Genomic DNA, 19,355 nt, shown 5'->3' with positions numbered 1-19,355 from the left:
CCCAATGTGATTGATTTCTTAGAAATACTGATTGCAAAGATTTTAAAGAGTTTTGGATACAAAGATTGTTTTAATTTATCGCTTATCTCCATTCGTTACAGCTCCTCGAATCCTGCGGCATACAGGGTCACTCTTGGAATACACCGTGAAAATGGTAATGAGCCATCGAAGCAAGTGAGGGATGTTATACAAATCCACAAAGGGCCATTGCGAGCTGACATTGCCCTACTGAAATTATCCAGGTGATTTTGAATATTATATTTCATGTGTCATACTAAAAGGTTTATGTATTTCTGATCAAAAAAGTGAGTTACATTATAATACGTCAATACGTATTTTAAAGACACAATACAAACGAAATGTATTTGGCAAGGAGAGTCTAACCTTGGTTTTCATGCAAGGCAGAAATTTTGAGGAGTATGTTTTATACCCTAAGACTCTGATAGGGGGTCTTTCTGTCATAAAGTCTTGCTCCAGTTTGTGTACATCTGAGATTCGGACGTTTACACCTTTAAACCCTTGTGTGTACCATTCTCTATGTGACTTTCCTCCACCAGGAATAATATTGTAATGTAGCTTTCTAGGACATCCTTACCCAAAACCTTGATACTTTGTCTCCTCACAGACGTTTATCACTTGGCACTCTTCACACATTAGGAACGCATATCTCTACTTCCTCAAATTTGAAGACACTTTTCAAAATTAGACCTTGAAAATCTGGACATTGAGTCATGCAGCCAGTTAACATTATAAAACACTATAAAATGCCTTTTCTTACACTCTATGTGCAAGATAAGGGGACACTTGTGAAATTATTTGTGTGCTGGCCTTGTCAGCTCATTCCTCCAAATAACCAATAGCTTCCTCATCTTGTCCTCTAGGGTAGACAGCAATACTCCAAATGTTTTTTGATGTTGGTTGGCTATTGATTTTTTCAAAGGTTTCACTTTATAATTGGAAATGTAAATGTTAGAAATGGGGTCTTTGGTTGGCAGTCAAGTGTCCCTGGCCAAGCAAGGACCCTCACTTTAGTCAGGGTAAAAGAGAAACACACCCGATTAACCCCCACTAACCCCCTTGGTAGTTTGGCACAAGCAGAAAGGCTTAACCCAGAGGCAATGTGTAAAGTATTTGTACCAAAACACACAGTAATACAGTTAAAACACTACAAAATGACTCAACATCAAGTTAGAAAAATAGCCAATATTTATCTGGGTAAAACAAGACCAAAACAACAAAAATGCAACATTCACAAGCAAAGTTATCAATTTTTAAAGATTAAACTTCACTATAATGCTTAGAAACACAAATGCTTCCAATTGGTGATATCACGGCGTCATGACGGAGTCATTCCCAACAATCTGACGCTAATGGCACCAGTCAAGGTGTCACACGGTCCCCCAGGGACAGAACCTTGTGAAAATGAGGAAACAAGCTGGTGCACTGAGTCGGGGATTGCGGCATACCTGGATCCAGTGCGGCGTCAGTTCTGGTGCAAAGCGTTTGATCCGCGCACTTCCGGCTGAGTCGATATCTGGCGGTCATGGTGTGGTACAGTGAAGTCAGGTGTCACAGATGTCGGTGACATGGCACTTTGAGACTTCGCAGAGACGCGGACTTCAGCAGGGCTGTGGAGGCATTGGGCCTGCAAGGTCATCTCAATCCAGCGAGGACCACGGCTTCAATTGCAGGCGGTGTCACAGTATCTGGCACCGGCGACAGTCCGGAGTCATCAGAAGTCAGTGCACTTGGGCCCATATTTCTATTTTTTTTGGAGCACATTTGCGTCATTGTTTGATGCAAAAGCAGCGCAAACCTACAAAATACAATTATATTTTGAAGGTTTGCGCCGCTTTTGCGTCCAAAAATTACACAAATGGGGAGCAAAAAAAGTATAAATATGGGCCTTGGTTTTTCTTAGTTTTTCACCAGCTTCTCCTTTCAAGGGCCAAGGGATTGGATTAGGTACCACTTGGCAGGGAAGGAGCCTCAGCAGAGAGTCCAGGTGCTGGCAGAGGAAATCTTTAATTGCCCTGAGACTTCAGAACAGGGGGGTAAGCTCAGTCCAAGCCCTTAGAGATATCCCTCAAGCAGGAATATACCACAAAGTCCAGTCTTTGTCCTCTTTCTCAAGCAGAAGCAGCAACTGCAGGACAGCCCAACAAAGCATAAGTCCAAGTAGGGGCAGCACTTCTCCTCAGCTTTTCTCCTGGCAGAGGTTCCTCTTGAATACTTGAAGTAATCTACAGTCTGGGGTTTTGGATCCACTACCTGTACCCCTTTCTGCCTTAAAAGTTGCACAACTTCAAAGAAAAGTCTCTGTTGTGTACAGGATCCTGCCTTTCCCAGGCCTGGCCCCAGACGCACACAAGGGGGTTGGAGACTGCTTTGTGTGAGGGCACGCATAGCCTTTTCAGGTGTAATTGACCACCCCTCCCTCCAGCCTAGCCCAGATGGACCTTCAGGATATTCAGGTTACACCACATCACCCTTTGTGTCACTGTCTAGTGGAGATGCACAAACAGCCCAACTGCCAGTCTGACCCAGACAAGGAATTCACAAGCAGTCACAGAATGGTTTAAGCAAGGAAATGCCCACTTTCTAAAAGTGGCATTTTCAAACTAACGATCTAAAAACCACCTTCACTAAAAGATGTATTTTTAAAGTGTGAGTTCAGAGACCCCAAACTGTGGCTCTCAAAGAGAAACTGCACTTTAAGAATTTTTAAAGGTGGCCCCATGTTAACCTATGAGAGAGATGGGCCTTGCAACAGTGAAAAACGGATTTGGCAGTATTTCACTGTTAGGGCATGTAAAACACATCAGTACATGCTCCATCTTTAACATACACTGCACCCTGCCAATGGGGCTACCTAGGGCCTACCTTAGGGGTGCCTTACATTTATAAAAAAAGGAGAGGTTTCAGCTTGTACAAAGTCAAATTGGCAGTTGAAAACTGCATACTCAGACACTGCAGTGGCATGTCTGTAACATGTTTACAGAACTACTAATGTGGGTGGCACAATCAGTGCTGCAGGCCGCCTAGTAGCATTTGATTTACAGGACCTGGGCACCTTTAGTTCACTTTACTAGCGAATTACTTGTAAATCAAATTTACATAGGGAACACTTGCACTTTAGCACTGATTAGCAGGTGTAAAGTTCCCAGAGTAAAACAAACAGCAAAAACAGAGTCCAGCACACAACAACAACCTGGGAAGTAGAGGCAAAAAGTTAGGGGAGACCACACCAAGGATTCCAGGTCAATCAGTAAAGGTTACTCATACATTTCCACAGAAATGCCGTACGGCAATATGTTTAGCTTAATGCATCTTCAATTATTGCTCATGATGTCGCTAAATAAGAGGTAAAATGGCAGGGTACCATGGAAGTCCTGTAGGGGTTGCCAGAGGTCGCAACTGCAATTCATGGCTTGTGTCTTATGACCACTAGCACTGCCTTTGCAACCCCTGCCCTCAGAGGTGGCAAAAGCAGTGCCAAGAACACAGGTGGTTCTGCTTTCCTTATTGTCCGCCCTTTTTTCATTACTACTAGTGAGAATAATGTTCTATTATTTGCTATTAGTGTAATAAAAAATGGAGCACTCTTAGTTGGAACAGGACCTTTGGTGGTAGCTGTGGTAAGGAAAAATGATTTTAAATGCATGCTTGCGACTGAGAGTGTATACATGTGAGAGAGTGTGTGCAAGTGTGAGCATATGTGCCTGTATGTGTGTGTGAGTGAAAGTCAGTGGAAATCAGGGACAGGTAGTGAGAGAGGCTGTCTGAGATTGAGGCCCAGATTTGTTATTTTTTGACGCAAAATAGCATTTCACCAAAGTTGCTTTACTGCCTGGCGCCAAAGGAAGAGAGAAAAAAGTGCAATATCTACTAAAATATGATGTGTTTCTTCTCTCCCTAGGCATTGACGCTCGTTTGGCAGCCATGACCCAACGCACACACCCTTGCGCTATAGTGCAAGGATGTGTGCGTTCTCCGAAGCATAGGTTCATTACTGGAAGGTGGGCATTGATGACCCCATCCTCACAAAGTGTGCAAAAGAATTAAGCCCCAACTCAACGAAACATGTCTTAGCACCAATAATGCCTCCCTCTTGCAGATAACACTGACAGATTATCTGAAAACCATGGATGACTTGTACTCAAATGTTTGTAAACTCCTCACTTTCTACGGTTTTTATCAATGCTCATGATCATTCCTTGACACAGAGCTATCTTGTAAAATAAATCCCATTATATCCTATGGGATTTACAGTTCGGCAGATGGGATATGTGTCACCGTTGTGAAAGAGTAACTCCTCTGCCAAAGTCTAAATCAGGCCCACAGTGGTGCATATTTGTCCAAGTCCAAGTTAGTCCCCCAAGACACTGAAAGTGTGTTCATACAAAAATGTGTCCATAAAGGACTCGATGGGGACTATGAGCCTCATTATGACATAGACGGCAAATGCTGCCTACCACCACGGCGACGGCCGCCAACATACCGTCGCCGTGGCTACCGACCGTCCATGGAATTATGACTGTAGCCGGAATTCCGCCAGAAGGCTGGCGAAATTCCGGCTAAGGTCATTACAGCGGATGGCAGTAAGGTGGAGCTCCTGCCACCAGCAGCACCACGCCAGCAAAACACTGCCTACCATATCATGTTCCATGATATGGCCTGGCGGTGTTTGGCTGGCGGACGCTGCTGCTGGCAGCAGCGCCGTGTCCCGTCTCCTGCCGGAGGACCCCCTGCAAGCAGGTAAGTCAGGTTCTCCGACAGGAGAGGGGCGTGGGGAGTGTTGTGTGCGTGTGTGGGTGCATGTGACTGGGTTTGAATGCCTACATGCGTGTGTAATGCGTGTGTACATGAGTGGGGGTGTGTGTACGTGCTTGTTGTGTCGTGTGATTGCGTGTGTGCCTGGATGTATGTTCGTAAGTATTGCTGTGAGTGTGTATGAATGTATTCATGCGTGGGTGAATGTGTGTATGCATGTGTGAATTGGTGTGTATGTATGTAGGTGTATGTGTGTATATGTGGGGGGGTTGGAGGGGGTGCGGAAGGGTGGACTCTGGGGAGGGGGGCAGGGGAGACCCCTATCAGTGCCAGGGAAGGAATTCCCTGCCACTGATAGTGCCTACCTTCATGGTTTCCGTGGTGGTACAGAAACCACGGAAACCATGGTGGTGGGTGAGGTCAAAATGCCATGGGCGGCCTAGTACGGCCGCCGGGCCGGAGACTGCCGTGGCGGTCGGTGTGTTGACCGTGTCATAATAGTCATAATAGTCATAATAGTCATAATAGTGGAGGTATGTACCGCCAGCCTGTTGGCGGTAATACCTCCACTATTGCATCGACCTCAGGGGTTGTAATGAGCCCCTATATCTGTGTGATACTGAGTCAATGACTTTCTTTATTGTGTCTGAACGTGAAAGAAAGAGGTGAGTTATTAGAGTTTGCAAAAAAGAGGTAAACTTTGCCGCTAACGTCTTGAAAATGGCTTCCTACATGGCACTCTTAAAGGTGTCGTCCATCTTTTCCCTAACACTTTCCTGCATCACCTAGTTTACTTTGGATAGTATCCCTGTAAAGAGTACCACGGATGTCCATTGCCTTTGTTTGATCATTGTCAAACTCAGACTGGATGTGTGATAAAGGTAGTGACCTGAATCTCACTTTTTTGGTCAGTGAGCAATATTTTTTGTTATATTTCTTTTTTTTTTTTTTACCTAGACAGATGCAATAAGCAGTCAGAAATTTTGAAACAACTTTTTGGGATCAATTCTGAGTTTGGCAAATTAACCTATGTACTATTAGGTCAGTTCTCAAAATCACCATACAGTCAGTCACAGTTCAATCTACATAATTTGTATTCATGAGATAGGTTACAAATTACTACTAACTCTAATTGGATGCTATTACAGGGTGATGGCCTTCTGTGGTCACCAGTCCACCATGCTAGTGTTTGCATTTAAACAAAGTAATGTATTTTTAAATGCAGCCTATTTTCCATAAAGGTAACGGGTCTACATTTAAGAAAAAAAACTAATAAGGTTTGTTTGAGAGTTATCAGTGGACCCTGGTCCACTGCCCCCTCCAAACAAACCTATTTTTAGACTCATAAAGGGGAAGGGACTTTTCCCCCTTGCAATCGGTTATCAACTACTTTGAGTAGTCGGTTACATGTCATTGGTTTGCTATGAAAATTACGATTGCAAAGCAAACCATTGATATCTAGCATTCCAAACCACAGAGAGGAAGGGGCACTGTCTTTATGCCCCTCTCAAATTGCAATTCCTTTTGCATTTCTAATGCCATTTTAGGATTCAATAAGCAATTACTGGTCCACAAAATGGGTTTAATAAATACTAAAAAGCCATCTATTAGTCAAAAAAGCATGTGATTAAGTAAATCACAGGGATTGGGACTGGTAAACAACTTCCTACATCTGGCCGCAACTTTCTTACTGGTTCTGTATAAACACTGTCTTTAATTGTAGTTTGGGAATTTAACATCTCTTTTTAAACAGTAAGGGAACTATCCTCTTCTGACACATCAATCACTGAATACAATTTTATCATTAGAGTTGGAGCTAATATTTGGCTCATTTGCTGGTCACTTGTACCTTCATTAATGCTTGAGGATCACCATTACCTGATCAAAGATTTTTCATTCAGGGTCTCAGACCAGACGTCCATCGGTATCTGGCTATACAGCACCACAAGAAAACAACGCTTTTTTATTGTGTTGGTTGTAATGGGTGGGATGGAATGTAGTCTCCTTTTTCAGATGAATGTAGCCACTCACCTCTTCATACTGCATAATCCCCCTATCAACGAGTTCTGCAGCACATAGGAGGGGCAAAAACCTGGCGAAACATGTATGAACTAGAGCATATCCTCCATCTGAATGGATACAGCTGGCTGGGACATTTAAAATGTGACAAATAAGACTGTTGGGTTTTGTAAACATTTCTGCTATCTGGCATGCATTTATGCTGCTTCCATGTTCTTGATTTATCCAAGAGAATCACCTGGAATTTTGCATTACACTTTGTATTCAACCACGTGGTTCATTCTTACCATTATTTGCCATATTTCATAACTAACCCATTGACCATGGTTCCTTAGATAATGACGTGGGCACGATTTAATTACTTGTGATCGCAAGCAGACTCTGTCTATGATTTTGTTGATGGGGAAACAAACTGATAATGGAATGATGTATTCTAATTTATTAATTGATTTTGATTATGTTTTTGTATTGTTCATACTGAATTCATGGATTCCCAACTGAAACGTTATGGTGACGATGATGGTAATAAATACGTGAAAACGTGCACCAGAAAAAGTTTTTAATAAGAATCCATATAAATGTAGTGATATTAAACTAGAAAGGAAAAGAGAAATTACTTGCTATAAAGTGGAATAAGACAATGACATATTTTTTGTTGTTGTTACAGTCCAGTCGTATATACTGATGAAGTGCAGCCAATCTGCTTACCGTCCAATAGGTATATGGTACCAGACAAAGCAAAATGTTATGTTACTGGATGGGGTGAGACACAAGGTAAGAACCTTGCTTTCAGAAATATCATAAAAGAATGGGCCAGGCATAATGCTAAAACATATTCAAATACTCTGTAGAACAAATCTTGATGAGATATTTTTGTCTTTGTTCTTTTCTCCATGAAAAGGGTCACGACATGCTACAGTAACTTACATAACAGGTTACGTAATGTGATTTAATATGATATTATACTACATTAATTATGTATCATGTTATGGTATTTATATTATGTTGTCCAATGTTTCTAAGAGACTCCAGAAAGGAATTCCAGTATCTAAACACCTCAACAGAAAGAGTCTGCCCTCACACCTAGATTTCAGAATCAGAGAATCTTTAGCCTCTTTGTCAAAACATCTGTAAGGTCATAAAGTTATGCAGCACTGGAATCCAGCATTCTGAAAGAAGGGACTGGTCTAGAAGGCCACTTTGTGAACAATACTCAAAGGGGCATATCTACTATTCTTACTTTAGTGCTACTTTCCAACCCAAAACTTGTTTAGTACCAAGTGCATTGGAAGGACACATTTCAGGATGTTGCTTTTCAAACAAAAAAATTGACATGGCCTCAATATGGGTATTTATGCCCATTTCCTCATATAGTTGGACCCCTTTTTAGTTAATGACATTTGGACTATGCCAAGCTAAGACCAGATTGCCTAAAAGTCAGTGATCAAAATAGCTTATTCTTAGAACACAATTCCCAAATCTTTGAGTAAAGTAAGCTGCCAACAGCTGGCATACTTCAAATTCTGAATAGCTGGGGGGACATAATTATATGCAGGTGGCAGGATGTCCTACTGAGTCAACTGCACCCGAGCAACATAAGCTGTGATCTTCATATAATGGTGTAGTCAATGTCAACTTAGCCTTCCATCTTTTTGAGTTCAAATAACTTGAGAATGACTGAGACTTCAATATAGAACAAGATGGGTACATTACTGGCCACCACTTTCTGTAACATTTAAAACTTCTGACAGATTTATTAGGAATAACCAGCAGATGCATTGTTTCTGGTTGTAATTTTCAGAAAGCTCACCCAGCAGAAAAAGGTTTCCAGAGATGTTCTACTTTATTTTCAAAATTACTGGGAAGAGTGGCTTATTTTTGGCACACCTCAGATTAGTTTGAGCAATAGTTGTGTTAAGGAAGGGACAAAATGTCACCTAAACCAATTGGCAAACAGTTTTACTTTCTACACCATTGCCAAAAAGTTAACAAAAGGGGCCAAATTAAAAGTAGTTAAGCCTGTTCATCTGAAGTGTTTGAAAGCAGCAAACACTGCTGCATAAAGTGTTGTATAAAAAGTTATCATTTACTGGTGTCAGTTTCAGCCTGAAAACTGTTGCCCACCAGATTTCATTGACGATTTTACTAAAAAAGTGAAAACAAGTTTTCAATGTGGTTGACCAGGCCCTAGACACCTTTTCAGGCTGATATGTGAGTAACCAGGACTGGGCAGAAGTTGGTGGTTGTTCCTCCTGGAAGTATTTACCTTCAGAATTACAAACTGTTTTGGAGGTCAATGAATATCAATGAGCAAAAATGCTGCACGTCCTGCTGCACTCCTCACTATCTAGCTTTGGCACCTATTCAAATATTTAAACGAAACATTCTCCTAATACCGTTCTCCCACGTCATCTTTTAGGCCATGCCTTCCTCTTCAGCACTTAAATGCCATTTACCCTGCTCTAACTGAGAAACCAGACAGCCAGCACTGTGCTGACAATGGCTGTCTCTAAGGGCCTCATTTACAACAAACTGGTGCATCGATCACAATGCATCAGTTTGCTTGCCTTGCCCTGTGCCTCCTAATGACATCATGGTAGTGCTGTATTCACAATACAGCGCACCATGGCGCTTGTTAGCACAGCTGCGTCAGAATTTCTGATGAAGTTGTGGTGCTTTGCTTGACTAGCGTAACATTTTTTCATTCTAGTCCAGGAAAGCTCAGGGAGGCCCATTGAAAACAGCCTAGCGTCACTTTTACGTCTGCCTGAGTAGGCATTAAAAGAATTATGCAGTGAAATCATGTAGATTTCGCTGCACCATTCCTGCAGGCCTCCTAGCAGGGAAACGCCTCCCTTAAATACATTATATTTTGTGCAGGTATAATGTTTTATAAGGGTTTATAAACTGGTGCAATGGTACCATTGCACTCGTTTGTAAATATGGCACAGAGTAAGCGACAGTTCTGCGTTGCCGTAGTGTAAAAGAAATGATGCTACGGCGGTGCAAGGGGCTTCTAAATGAGTCCTCACGTGTCATCAGAATGGATTGATGTCTATCATCTGCGGGTCTGCCAATAGAAAATTACTTGGCGGTACGGGTGGCAACTAGCATTGCCCTGCCTCTCTCTGGTCTACCGACAGAGCAGTACACAGACGGTGTTAGATAGAAGACCATTATCTGCCGTTCCATCACTTTGCTCAGGTCTCTGAAGACCATGGGTAAATCAGGGTATATGTCAGAAGTGTAGTGTCACAGAAATAAAAAACAGCTTTCATTTTTCATTGCGTTGCCATAATAATGAATAGACAGATTTCGATTCTGGTATTCATAGGAGCACCTTCAACTGAAAGCCATACACAGCAGCCTGTTTTACGTATTGATCTATTATTTTACCAACAATCAACAAATTTGGTGGGCAATCTAGCACATTTTTACATCAGTGTCCTTTTTTACAGCTGTTTTTTAGAACCGCAGTGGATCTGGAAATTTGGTAAATTTAGCTGCTTTGAAAAGGTAGAGTAATGTCTTAATTTTGAACAGAGATAATTTGTCACTAAATACCACAACATGCAAAAGTGCGATACAGGTGAAAAATCTTTCTTCTACCCTAGCATATTGAATTTTTTGAAGTAACGATCAATATGCAGAAGTGCGTTGGTGCTCTAATTAAAATAATTAAGAGAATTGATACATAGGACCGAGACTATCTTAGTCTTCATGAGAAAGTCTGTATCTTTGTTAGACTGAGTCCAAACCAATCAAGAAAAACTTCATCGGACAAGATTTAAAGTGAAAAACAATAGGGGCCATTCAAAATTATCATTACAGAAGGCAAGACATACTTAATTAGGGGACTAGCATTAAATCTCTTAAGAGTAAATTAAAATCATAGAAGAGGATTAACATATGGTATACCTCCAAAGTAAGTAAGCAGGCAGAACCAAATATAAATAAGGATGAGAACTGACAGCGAGTCTGCTAAATTAATAGGCTAAAGCATTAGTCTTAATTAAATGACAGTCTGATATATAGTCTGCACAGCTAGAAAGTTGAAGAAAGTATAAATGTAATATAAATGAACAGAATAGCACAGTCTGCTTACCAAGAAAGCCCAGAATGAACTGGCGCATTCCTCAAAAACATCATCTTTTTTTAGGGTTTTAGACAGAAAATTCACACATTTTAGTTTTTTCTAATGGTCTGACAGGGCTAAACTAGCAATGTTACAAGACACAGACCAATGATTAGTCTAGTGCATAACATACATTCAATAAGATACATCCAGAAACACTCACTTTACTACATAGTAATGAATGAGGTATGTATGAGGAAGGAAGGAAATTACATGGCAGTTATGTAATACAGAATTAAAATAGACAGTTCAGCTCACGAATTGTCCCTAGAAAAGACGAGCAAAGGACCTTGACATATTTAAAGAGAGGAACACCCTGAGCACGACTTCCGTGGAGAAATACACATTGATACAATTTGGTTTAGGCTTCTATTTCGCTGACTTTCTGAAATGGAAAAGCACACATGAAAATGCATGTGGTGGAAAGGCTTGTATGCATAAATACAAGTGCACATTACTTTTTGCTAATATGAATGTATGTGAATGAAAGCTGTCTGAGGCTTAGCCAAGCTAACTGAACCACATCTAAATTAGGTATTATGCTTTAATATAAATGTTCCTACAAGTGGATCATAAAGTTCATGAGGGGCAACAACAAACAAAGAGAGTCCAAACACAGAGTGGGTTAACTTGATGAATAAAACAAACACAAATACTGAGTTATGTTTAGAGATAGGTAGCAAGTGAATGGATTTTAGGTGGAAAGAGACATCATTTGCTCATCCCTAAAGTGAGGCAAGCAGCAGAGTTCTGCATACATTGCAGATGTTGCTCCCACCATATGTTTGGGAAAACCTTGGAAAAAGAGTTGCTGGAACAAAACTGAACTACTGTCATGGAAATTGTGAAGTGGAAGAGAGGTAGAACATTTCTGAGTATTTGCAAGAGACAAAAACTGGGAGAGGCCAGTTTGGGAATGTATTCAGTAAACATCCATTGAGGATCAAAGATTACTTTTAAAATACACATGGATAGAACAGGGAAGGGTGCGGCATACAGTTCAGTAAGCCACCAATTAGAACTTCAGAAAGCAGACTCACAACACTGTATTGTTGGAAGAATTACAATGAAGAAGGTTGGAATCTAGCCACTGTTCCACAGAACATAGGTAGTTCTGAACTGACTTTGAAGTTTACAGCTCAATCACTGCCCAGAAGGAATGTAAATTGTATGTCATCTGCCTAGGAAAGAAAGCTCAAGAGAAATGAGCTTATAAGGGCAGCTAGGGTGGCATTATAAAGATTTAATGGAGTGTAGCACAAAGCAGCCCCATAAGGCACTCCGTTGATGACAAGTTTGAAATGTTGGGTAGATTAGTGTTAGAGTTAGCACTGTGTTTAAGGTATGAGTTTTTTTTATTAATTTCAGTAAATTTAACTAATACATTCAAAGATTTCTTAAGTTGGGTATGGTAAGTGTTCCTTTTAATTTAGAAATTTAGAATTACCATTCCTTACTATATGCACTTCGGTAAGCGAGGCCTCACCACTACCACACCTACCAAGCACACTAACGCAAAAAGGTCACAGCTCCACCCCCCATAACTATTAAGTGGAGGCAAGGGCAAAGGGCAAAGCACATCCTGTTCTGTTTTGTGTGCACCTTTCTAACACTCTTGAACACAGAGCGAGGCTTGTGCTCTCCTTCATTTGTAAGGCTGGGCTTGAATTTTTTAATGTTTATCTTTACAGTGTGATGGATTTGCACTGTTCTTTCACTTATTTAAGCGTGTTGGGATGCAATTACTTCTGGCTCATTAGGCAGTTTACAGATGTTTTTGTGCGTTTGCTCCTGCCCTGAGGCTTTACATCATTCTTGGGAGGGGGCGACTGGTTCACACTCTCCCATTCACTGCTTAAAAGCATGCCGGGATGCTTTTTTTGTTTGTTTTCTTTTTTTCAGGAGAATGTGTCCCCTGGGATTAGCTTCTTTGGCAGAGCAAGGACTTATCTGCTCTTTCTGAGTTTGACCTGAAGCTATCTTTCAGGGGAGGCGGGACGGGTCCGTGCTCTCCCCCTGTTTTCTTTTTCTCTTACACCTTTGATGTTTGTTCAGACTCATCATTATGTACAGATAAGCACAGTAGCTAGGTTTGCATAGTTTAAGTTTGCTATTTGAAGACAACATTTCAGACCAGCCAGTGTTGCATGGTAACTTTATTTTAAAGGTTTATTTGTTTTGTTAGCGTGTCTGACCTTAATAAGTAAACTTACAAGGCGACGCCAATAGGTCGATGAACTTTTTGACTACGCTTAAGATGTTCACACCATACATCCCGTAGATGCAGATTAATAATCAATATTTAATCATTAACATCAATATTCAATAACAATCAATAATATTAGTAATCAGTAGGAGTCAGTAATTATCACACACCATGACCTTGCAGTCATGAATAACCACACCTTTATGTAAGTGTTAGAATTTTTATTTCCCTAAATTCACAATGAAAATGTGATATAGGTTAATAGCAATATGAATTGATAAACATACAGAAACAACACTGGATGACCTAAACGACGAAAAAAATCGCAATCTAATCAAAGCTTGAGCTACTACACATTTTAAAATAGTGCAAATTAGTAGCAAGAATAATTGCGCAAACCTATATCACATACACTTAAATTCAGTAAAGAAAAGACATTAGAATTATTACATATGACGAACTTCATCAGTGAGCTCCCTAACTAACACCAGATTAGCATCAGCATGTTGGGCCTCATGCAAAACAATTTAGTCAACACAAATGTGGAAAAACGTCTAACTATGGCTCTATCAAAATAGCACAGTTGGTACCTAGAAACAAAAGCAAATAGACATAGCAAACAATATCATAGTCAATATATCTATCCTCAGTTTGGATCAGCAACCTAAGACAGTCTTCGTCACCAGGACATCAGTCTGGTCAGCAAGGCATTAGGATTCAGCATCAAAGTTCAAAAAAAGGCAAAGCCTTTGTTAACGCATCCCTTTATGGCTATTTTACTCACTTTGGCACTCGGTTTAAGTCAATGAATCTTTTGACCCTGATTGAAGACACCTTAGGACGAGATAACTAATCAGCATGTCAATCAATATGTCCAGAACGTCATCAATATTTACCATAATAAGACAATTCAGATTAGTCAAAGACATTTAATAAGACTCAGAAACCACCATGACCTTTCAGTCATGAATAACTACACCAGTTTGGTACGAGTTTGTGATATTTATTCCCTATTGATTACAATTCTACTAGTAAGTTTATTAATCTCAAAACCAAGAAACACACTAGCATAGTCACTATATGGCAACTCTGACAAGATTTCATCAAAGCAAGAATCTCGAATATTAGAACATAACACTACGTCAACATAGGTTATCCTTAGCAGAGTATCATTATCGCATTATTCAACAAAGCAAAGATTCAGTCATTTGTCTATTTGCGTCAGTTTAGTGAACCCCTCATCTAACCTCGAATTAGCATTGGCATGTTGGGCTTCATGCAAAACAATTTAGTAACACCAATTTGGAAAACATCTAACTATGGTCTCTGTCAAAAGAAGCAGTTGGTACCTAGAAAGGAAAAGCAAACAGACAATCACAATTTCATTGTCATATAGTTACCCTCCGTATTGAGTCAGCATACAGGTTTTGTCTTCGTCCTCAGGACATCAATTGATTCACCATCAGTCAGGAATTCAGCAAGTCAGGTAAAGGGGCACTTCCCTCATAAGGAGGTAAAGTGTAAACTGGCAATGTAAGGCAAGGTTGGTTATTAAGAACCAAACAGCAAAGTCTCTATGCAGAGTGACAAAGTGTCTGGGTCATAGCAAATCGCAATAGCATCTCCCTAAATCCTAATCTTCTAGCCTCCTCGTCTAATTTACTTCCTTATGTCAAGGGTTTTTATCCCTTTTCTGTTGTACAGTCCCCTAATTCTTCATTGGTTAAGGGGTTGCACCCCATTATCTCCATCCAATAGGTTTTCAATTAGCTCATCAAATTTGTCACCCCATAACTGTTCTCACGTAGTTTATTGGTCCTTATGACTGACGTCTTCATCGGGTAGAACGTCCGGTATGATTTCATACTCTCGTGGTCCTTTACACATCTTCAGTCAGTGGCTCCATTATCTGTACCGGTTCAGGTGACCTTGTACCTGCGAGTAGTCTACACTGTTGCATTCAGCAAGAATGTTTCACTAAGCAAGTCGAATTTCATAAGAACGGATCTACTACAGTTACATTCATCTTCTAGCTTTGGAAAAACAAGAGTTCATGTCCTTCAGTAAGTCAACACACTGTATGTTAGAAAAAAACACATTTAATATGAAAACCAAGCTGCTAGGCCTCAACTCATGCTAACTAAGGCCTAATGATTTATTAGCAGAACTTCAAGATATAGGTGGTCATTCTGACCCTGGCGGTCTTTGACCGCCAGGGCGGAGGACCGCGGGAGCACCGCCGACAGGCCGGCGGTGCTCCAATGGGGATTCCGACCGCGGCGGTAAAGCCGCGGTCGGACCGGCACCACTGGCGGGGTCCCGCCAGTGTACCGCGGCCCCATTGAATCCTCCGCGGCGGCGCAGCTTGCTGCACCGCCGCGGGGATTCCGACCCCCCCTACCGTCATCCAGATCCCGGCGGTCGGACCGCCGAGATCCGGATGGCGGTAGGGGGGGTCGCAGGGCCCCTGGGGGCCCGTGCAGTGCCCATGCCACTGGCATGGGCATTGCAGGGGCCCCCGTAAGAGGGCCCCTACATGTATTTCACTGTCTGCTGCGCAGACAGTGAAATACGCGACGGGTGCAACTGCACCCGTCGCACAGCTTCCACTCCGCCGGCTCGATTCCGAGCCGGCTTCATCGTGGAAGCCTCTTTCCCGCTGGGCTGGCTGGCGGTCTGAAGGCGACCGCCCGCCAGCCCAGCGGGAAAGTCAGAATTACCGCCGCGGTCTTTCGACCGCGGAACGGTAACCTGACGGCGGGACTTTGGCGGGCGGCCTCCGCCGCCCGCCAAGGTCAGAATGAGGGCCATAATCTTTTAATATTAGTGCAAAATCATATTTTAGCATAACATTTCATCATTATTAGTCAGTTTCATTAGTCCCCTTATATATTGGTGGCCACTCCCCGTGGGTACATTTCAAGCACGCATTTAGTAAAATACATTAATACATTTTCTATACACCATTATTACGCATTAGTTCATAATCATTTCATATTAATTTCTAAGTATATAAGCTACGCTCTCTCACCTTTTAAGCATTAAAGTTAAGCACATCTCTTCTCAAGAAGCTCAAGAAAGTACCAGTGGTATGGCAAAAGGAAAATGGACAAATGGTGTCTCCTTCTCAGTGCAGTCTGGCAAAGTTAGATTTCCTAAAACGACTTCCCAAGTCCCTATTGGTCAAGGGATCACATGTTCACACTTTGTCCAACAAAACTAAAACTTCAAATCCAAAATTCTTCTACTACATGGTTCACATGTCGATGATGGGCTCCTTTCGTACTGTTCTCATTCATCCGGCTCATCAGGTAACAATATTGTTGCAGATTATACTCCAGTCAGTGTCTTTATTGCATTCTCCTGAGAAATTCAGTCTTATACGCATTACATTAAATAATTTTGCATTAGTTAGTACAGCATCTTCTAACAAGCAGTTCTCATGAGAAAGACTTTTAGCTATGAGCACATTAGGTCAGCACAGTGGAAAATCACAGTTTAATTCTCTAAGCAGACATTTTATTAAACGCTTAAGAAATACAGCTTGACATGAGGCTGTGCAACTAGGCCAAAACCTCTGCTAAGTTAAGGCCTACAATTAATTAAGCTAATACATAATACATAACCCTCAATATGACATATTACTACATTAATCAAACATAAGCTCAACATTTCATATTAATAAACCATTAATAAGTACACTTCGTGAACACTGGTGGCCACTCACGTGGTCACACTGTCAAATGCGTGCATTATTTTTCTCTAAGTTATTATATTTTCTACGCAAACTCAACACTCAGGATACATGAATATTAATTAGTAATTTCATTAATAAGACCTGCAGTAACAATCCCTCCTCTGATGACTAAATGTGTCATTACACCAAACCTTCACTCACAAATGTTTGCTTCTGCTAAAATTCTGTCATCTCTACCCCTTCAAAATGTCATTCCCTTTTCGAATTCCCCCTAAACAATTTTTCCCTTTTCGTTTCTTCCATCCTCTAATCATTTTTCAATCTCTTCAATTTGATCCTTTTACACAATTTATATATTCCCCATATTCCCATTAAATCACAATAATCAATAACTCTTGTATTATTCTCAATAATATTCCTTTCCCAATGTTGCTGAACCAATTTCCCACTGAAGCAAATCCTTTGCCAACTTTTTCCCAAACACCTGGTTCTTTTAATTCTTTCAAGTCAGCACTCTCATTAGTCAGATTAGTAGGTAAATTAGTAAGCTTCTAATTTCTTTACTATTGTCAGAAATTAACGAACAGCAATGACTAGAATTAAGCATTTTGCAAACTCTGCCATCCTTTGCTAAAAGGATATCCAATGCAAGGCTGTTCTGAAGAGTTATAGCTCTTTCAGCAGCTAATTCAGTATCTATCAGGATCATGGCTCCTGAAAAATTACTCAGCATGTTATCCACAATAGTAGACAACTTTTGAATCTTTATCAAATTCAGAACAACTCCTATTGAAAGAATCATTGCTCCAAATATATTTCCCACTATATCAGAAGGAGACTCTCTCCTCTCTCTAATATGATCTAATTCAGTAACTTTTGTAAATTTCTTTAAGTCGTCAAGTTGAATTTCTTTTGGGAAAACTATTCCCAAGTAACAAGTATGTACCGTTCCCTTGGAAGACAGTAATAAGCATTAGGACCACAAATGTAACATATGCCAGGAATCACTGGATACTGTCCATTCAGCATAAATGTCCATTTACTCTGAAACAAAAACACATCTACATTTACCCGTTCCCACAAATAAAGTGTCTGTGCGAGATTTAGGCCTATATACACAATACTTCCCTATGTGTTGCGCATCTAAAGCTAATTTCCCTTGTGTTTTATTGCACCATAAGCATAATCATTTCTAAAAGTCCTTTTCTCTAAGCTTTTTTCTAATTTCTCCTTTAATGCCTTTCTCCTGTCAACTGTGTGATGTCAAAAGCTCCTCTCTAAAGGTGTAAGCAAGCATGCCAAGTTATTTCTGTGAGCATAAGCTGTGCCAAAAGTTAATATTATGTAATTATCCTTAGCTATTCTACTCAGATACCTAATTATGGGAAAAAACGAAAACACCACCAGTGGTTGGAATATAAGTATTGAACGTACTCCTGGTTATAGAATATTATTAGAGACAGACTACAACTTTATCCAGCAAGTAATAGGCAAACTATTATAAATAACTCCTTCTTCGACTGATGAAGCAACCTGCGTACACACATAACAATTCTTTGCATCCATCATCTCAACATACTCCCTCAATAAGCGATAGAAGACATTAGAAGAAAGTTCCCCTTGTGCATTACTACCTACATGCAGATACTTCTCATTTAACCTAAACTTCTCTATTGCAGTTAATGCCATAGTTGTCTCTAAAGCTGAAGTATGGTTGGCTTTACTCTTGTCAAGAACAGTCATACACACAATCAATATCACGAACAATACTACACACACAATTGCCAAACCAATACTCATGTATTTACAGCACCTATTCTTCCTACCCTGCTGGCTAATGTTACTCATGATCTGTAAAGAATCAGAAAGTAGAAGAGAAAATTTAGAAAAAAAGGCAGAAAAAATTTAAAGCAAAACAAAAATCTCCTTTCAGCTGTTATTTACAGCTTTCAGTCTCACTTACAGGATCCGTTGTAAAGAATCAGTTTAGTAGCTTGTCAAATCAGGTTATCTTTGTCAAATCAAGTTTCAAAAGTCTTTTCTGGTTAAATTCAACAGTCTCTTTCCTCCTTGCACTTTTCTTAAATTTGTCTCCACAGTTCACGGTTCATCAGCTTCCTTCAAGTGCCAAATTACTGACCTGGAATGTCTTGATCAAAAGAAAAGGACAAAAACTCTTTCTGCCATTCACTTGTAGCTGCATACGCCCATTCAGGACCTGCGTATCTTCGACTTGCCATTCTCTTTCTTTTCAACTTTCGATCTCTATTCAGTTCTCCTTCACTTAGGTCTTCTTTCCGTGTCATATCTACTGCTTCCTCGATTTTTGTGTCAACAACTGCTTCTTCTTCTTTGCTTGTGACTCCTGCCACTTATCTCCTTTCAGTGGACCCTTGGTCAATGCTCTTTTCAGTGTTGAAATTGAGCCTTTTTCTTACTCTGCAGGTTTTTCTCTTGATGGACCTGCAACTGATTCAGGAGGAGGTAGATCACAATGTCTTTTATCGGCTTCGACTTCTTCCTCC

At 40.6% G+C, this 19,355-nt stretch overlaps 1 protein-coding gene across 1 annotated transcript in view; it reads left to right on the top strand.

Annotated features, from left to right (window-relative positions):
• Positions 1-19,355, top strand: part of PLG (plasminogen) — a 387,567-nt gene that overhangs the window by 318,480 nt on the left and 49,732 nt on the right. Inside the window, exons 17-18 of the mRNA XM_069234491.1 lie at positions 102-242; positions 7,460-7,566. Of these exons, the coding sequence (XP_069090592.1) occupies positions 102-242; positions 7,460-7,566 (248 nt within the window). The remainder of the gene's footprint in view (positions 1-101; positions 243-7,459; positions 7,567-19,355) is intronic.

Source organism: Pleurodeles waltl, chromosome 5 (assembly GCF_031143425.1).
Source record: "Pleurodeles waltl isolate 20211129_DDA chromosome 5, aPleWal1.hap1.20221129, whole genome shotgun sequence".
Taxonomy (NCBI): domain Eukaryota; kingdom Metazoa; phylum Chordata; class Amphibia; order Caudata; family Salamandridae; genus Pleurodeles; species Pleurodeles waltl.
Note: the sequence above shows the minus strand (reverse complement) of the source record. Positions and strands in the feature narration are given on the sequence as shown.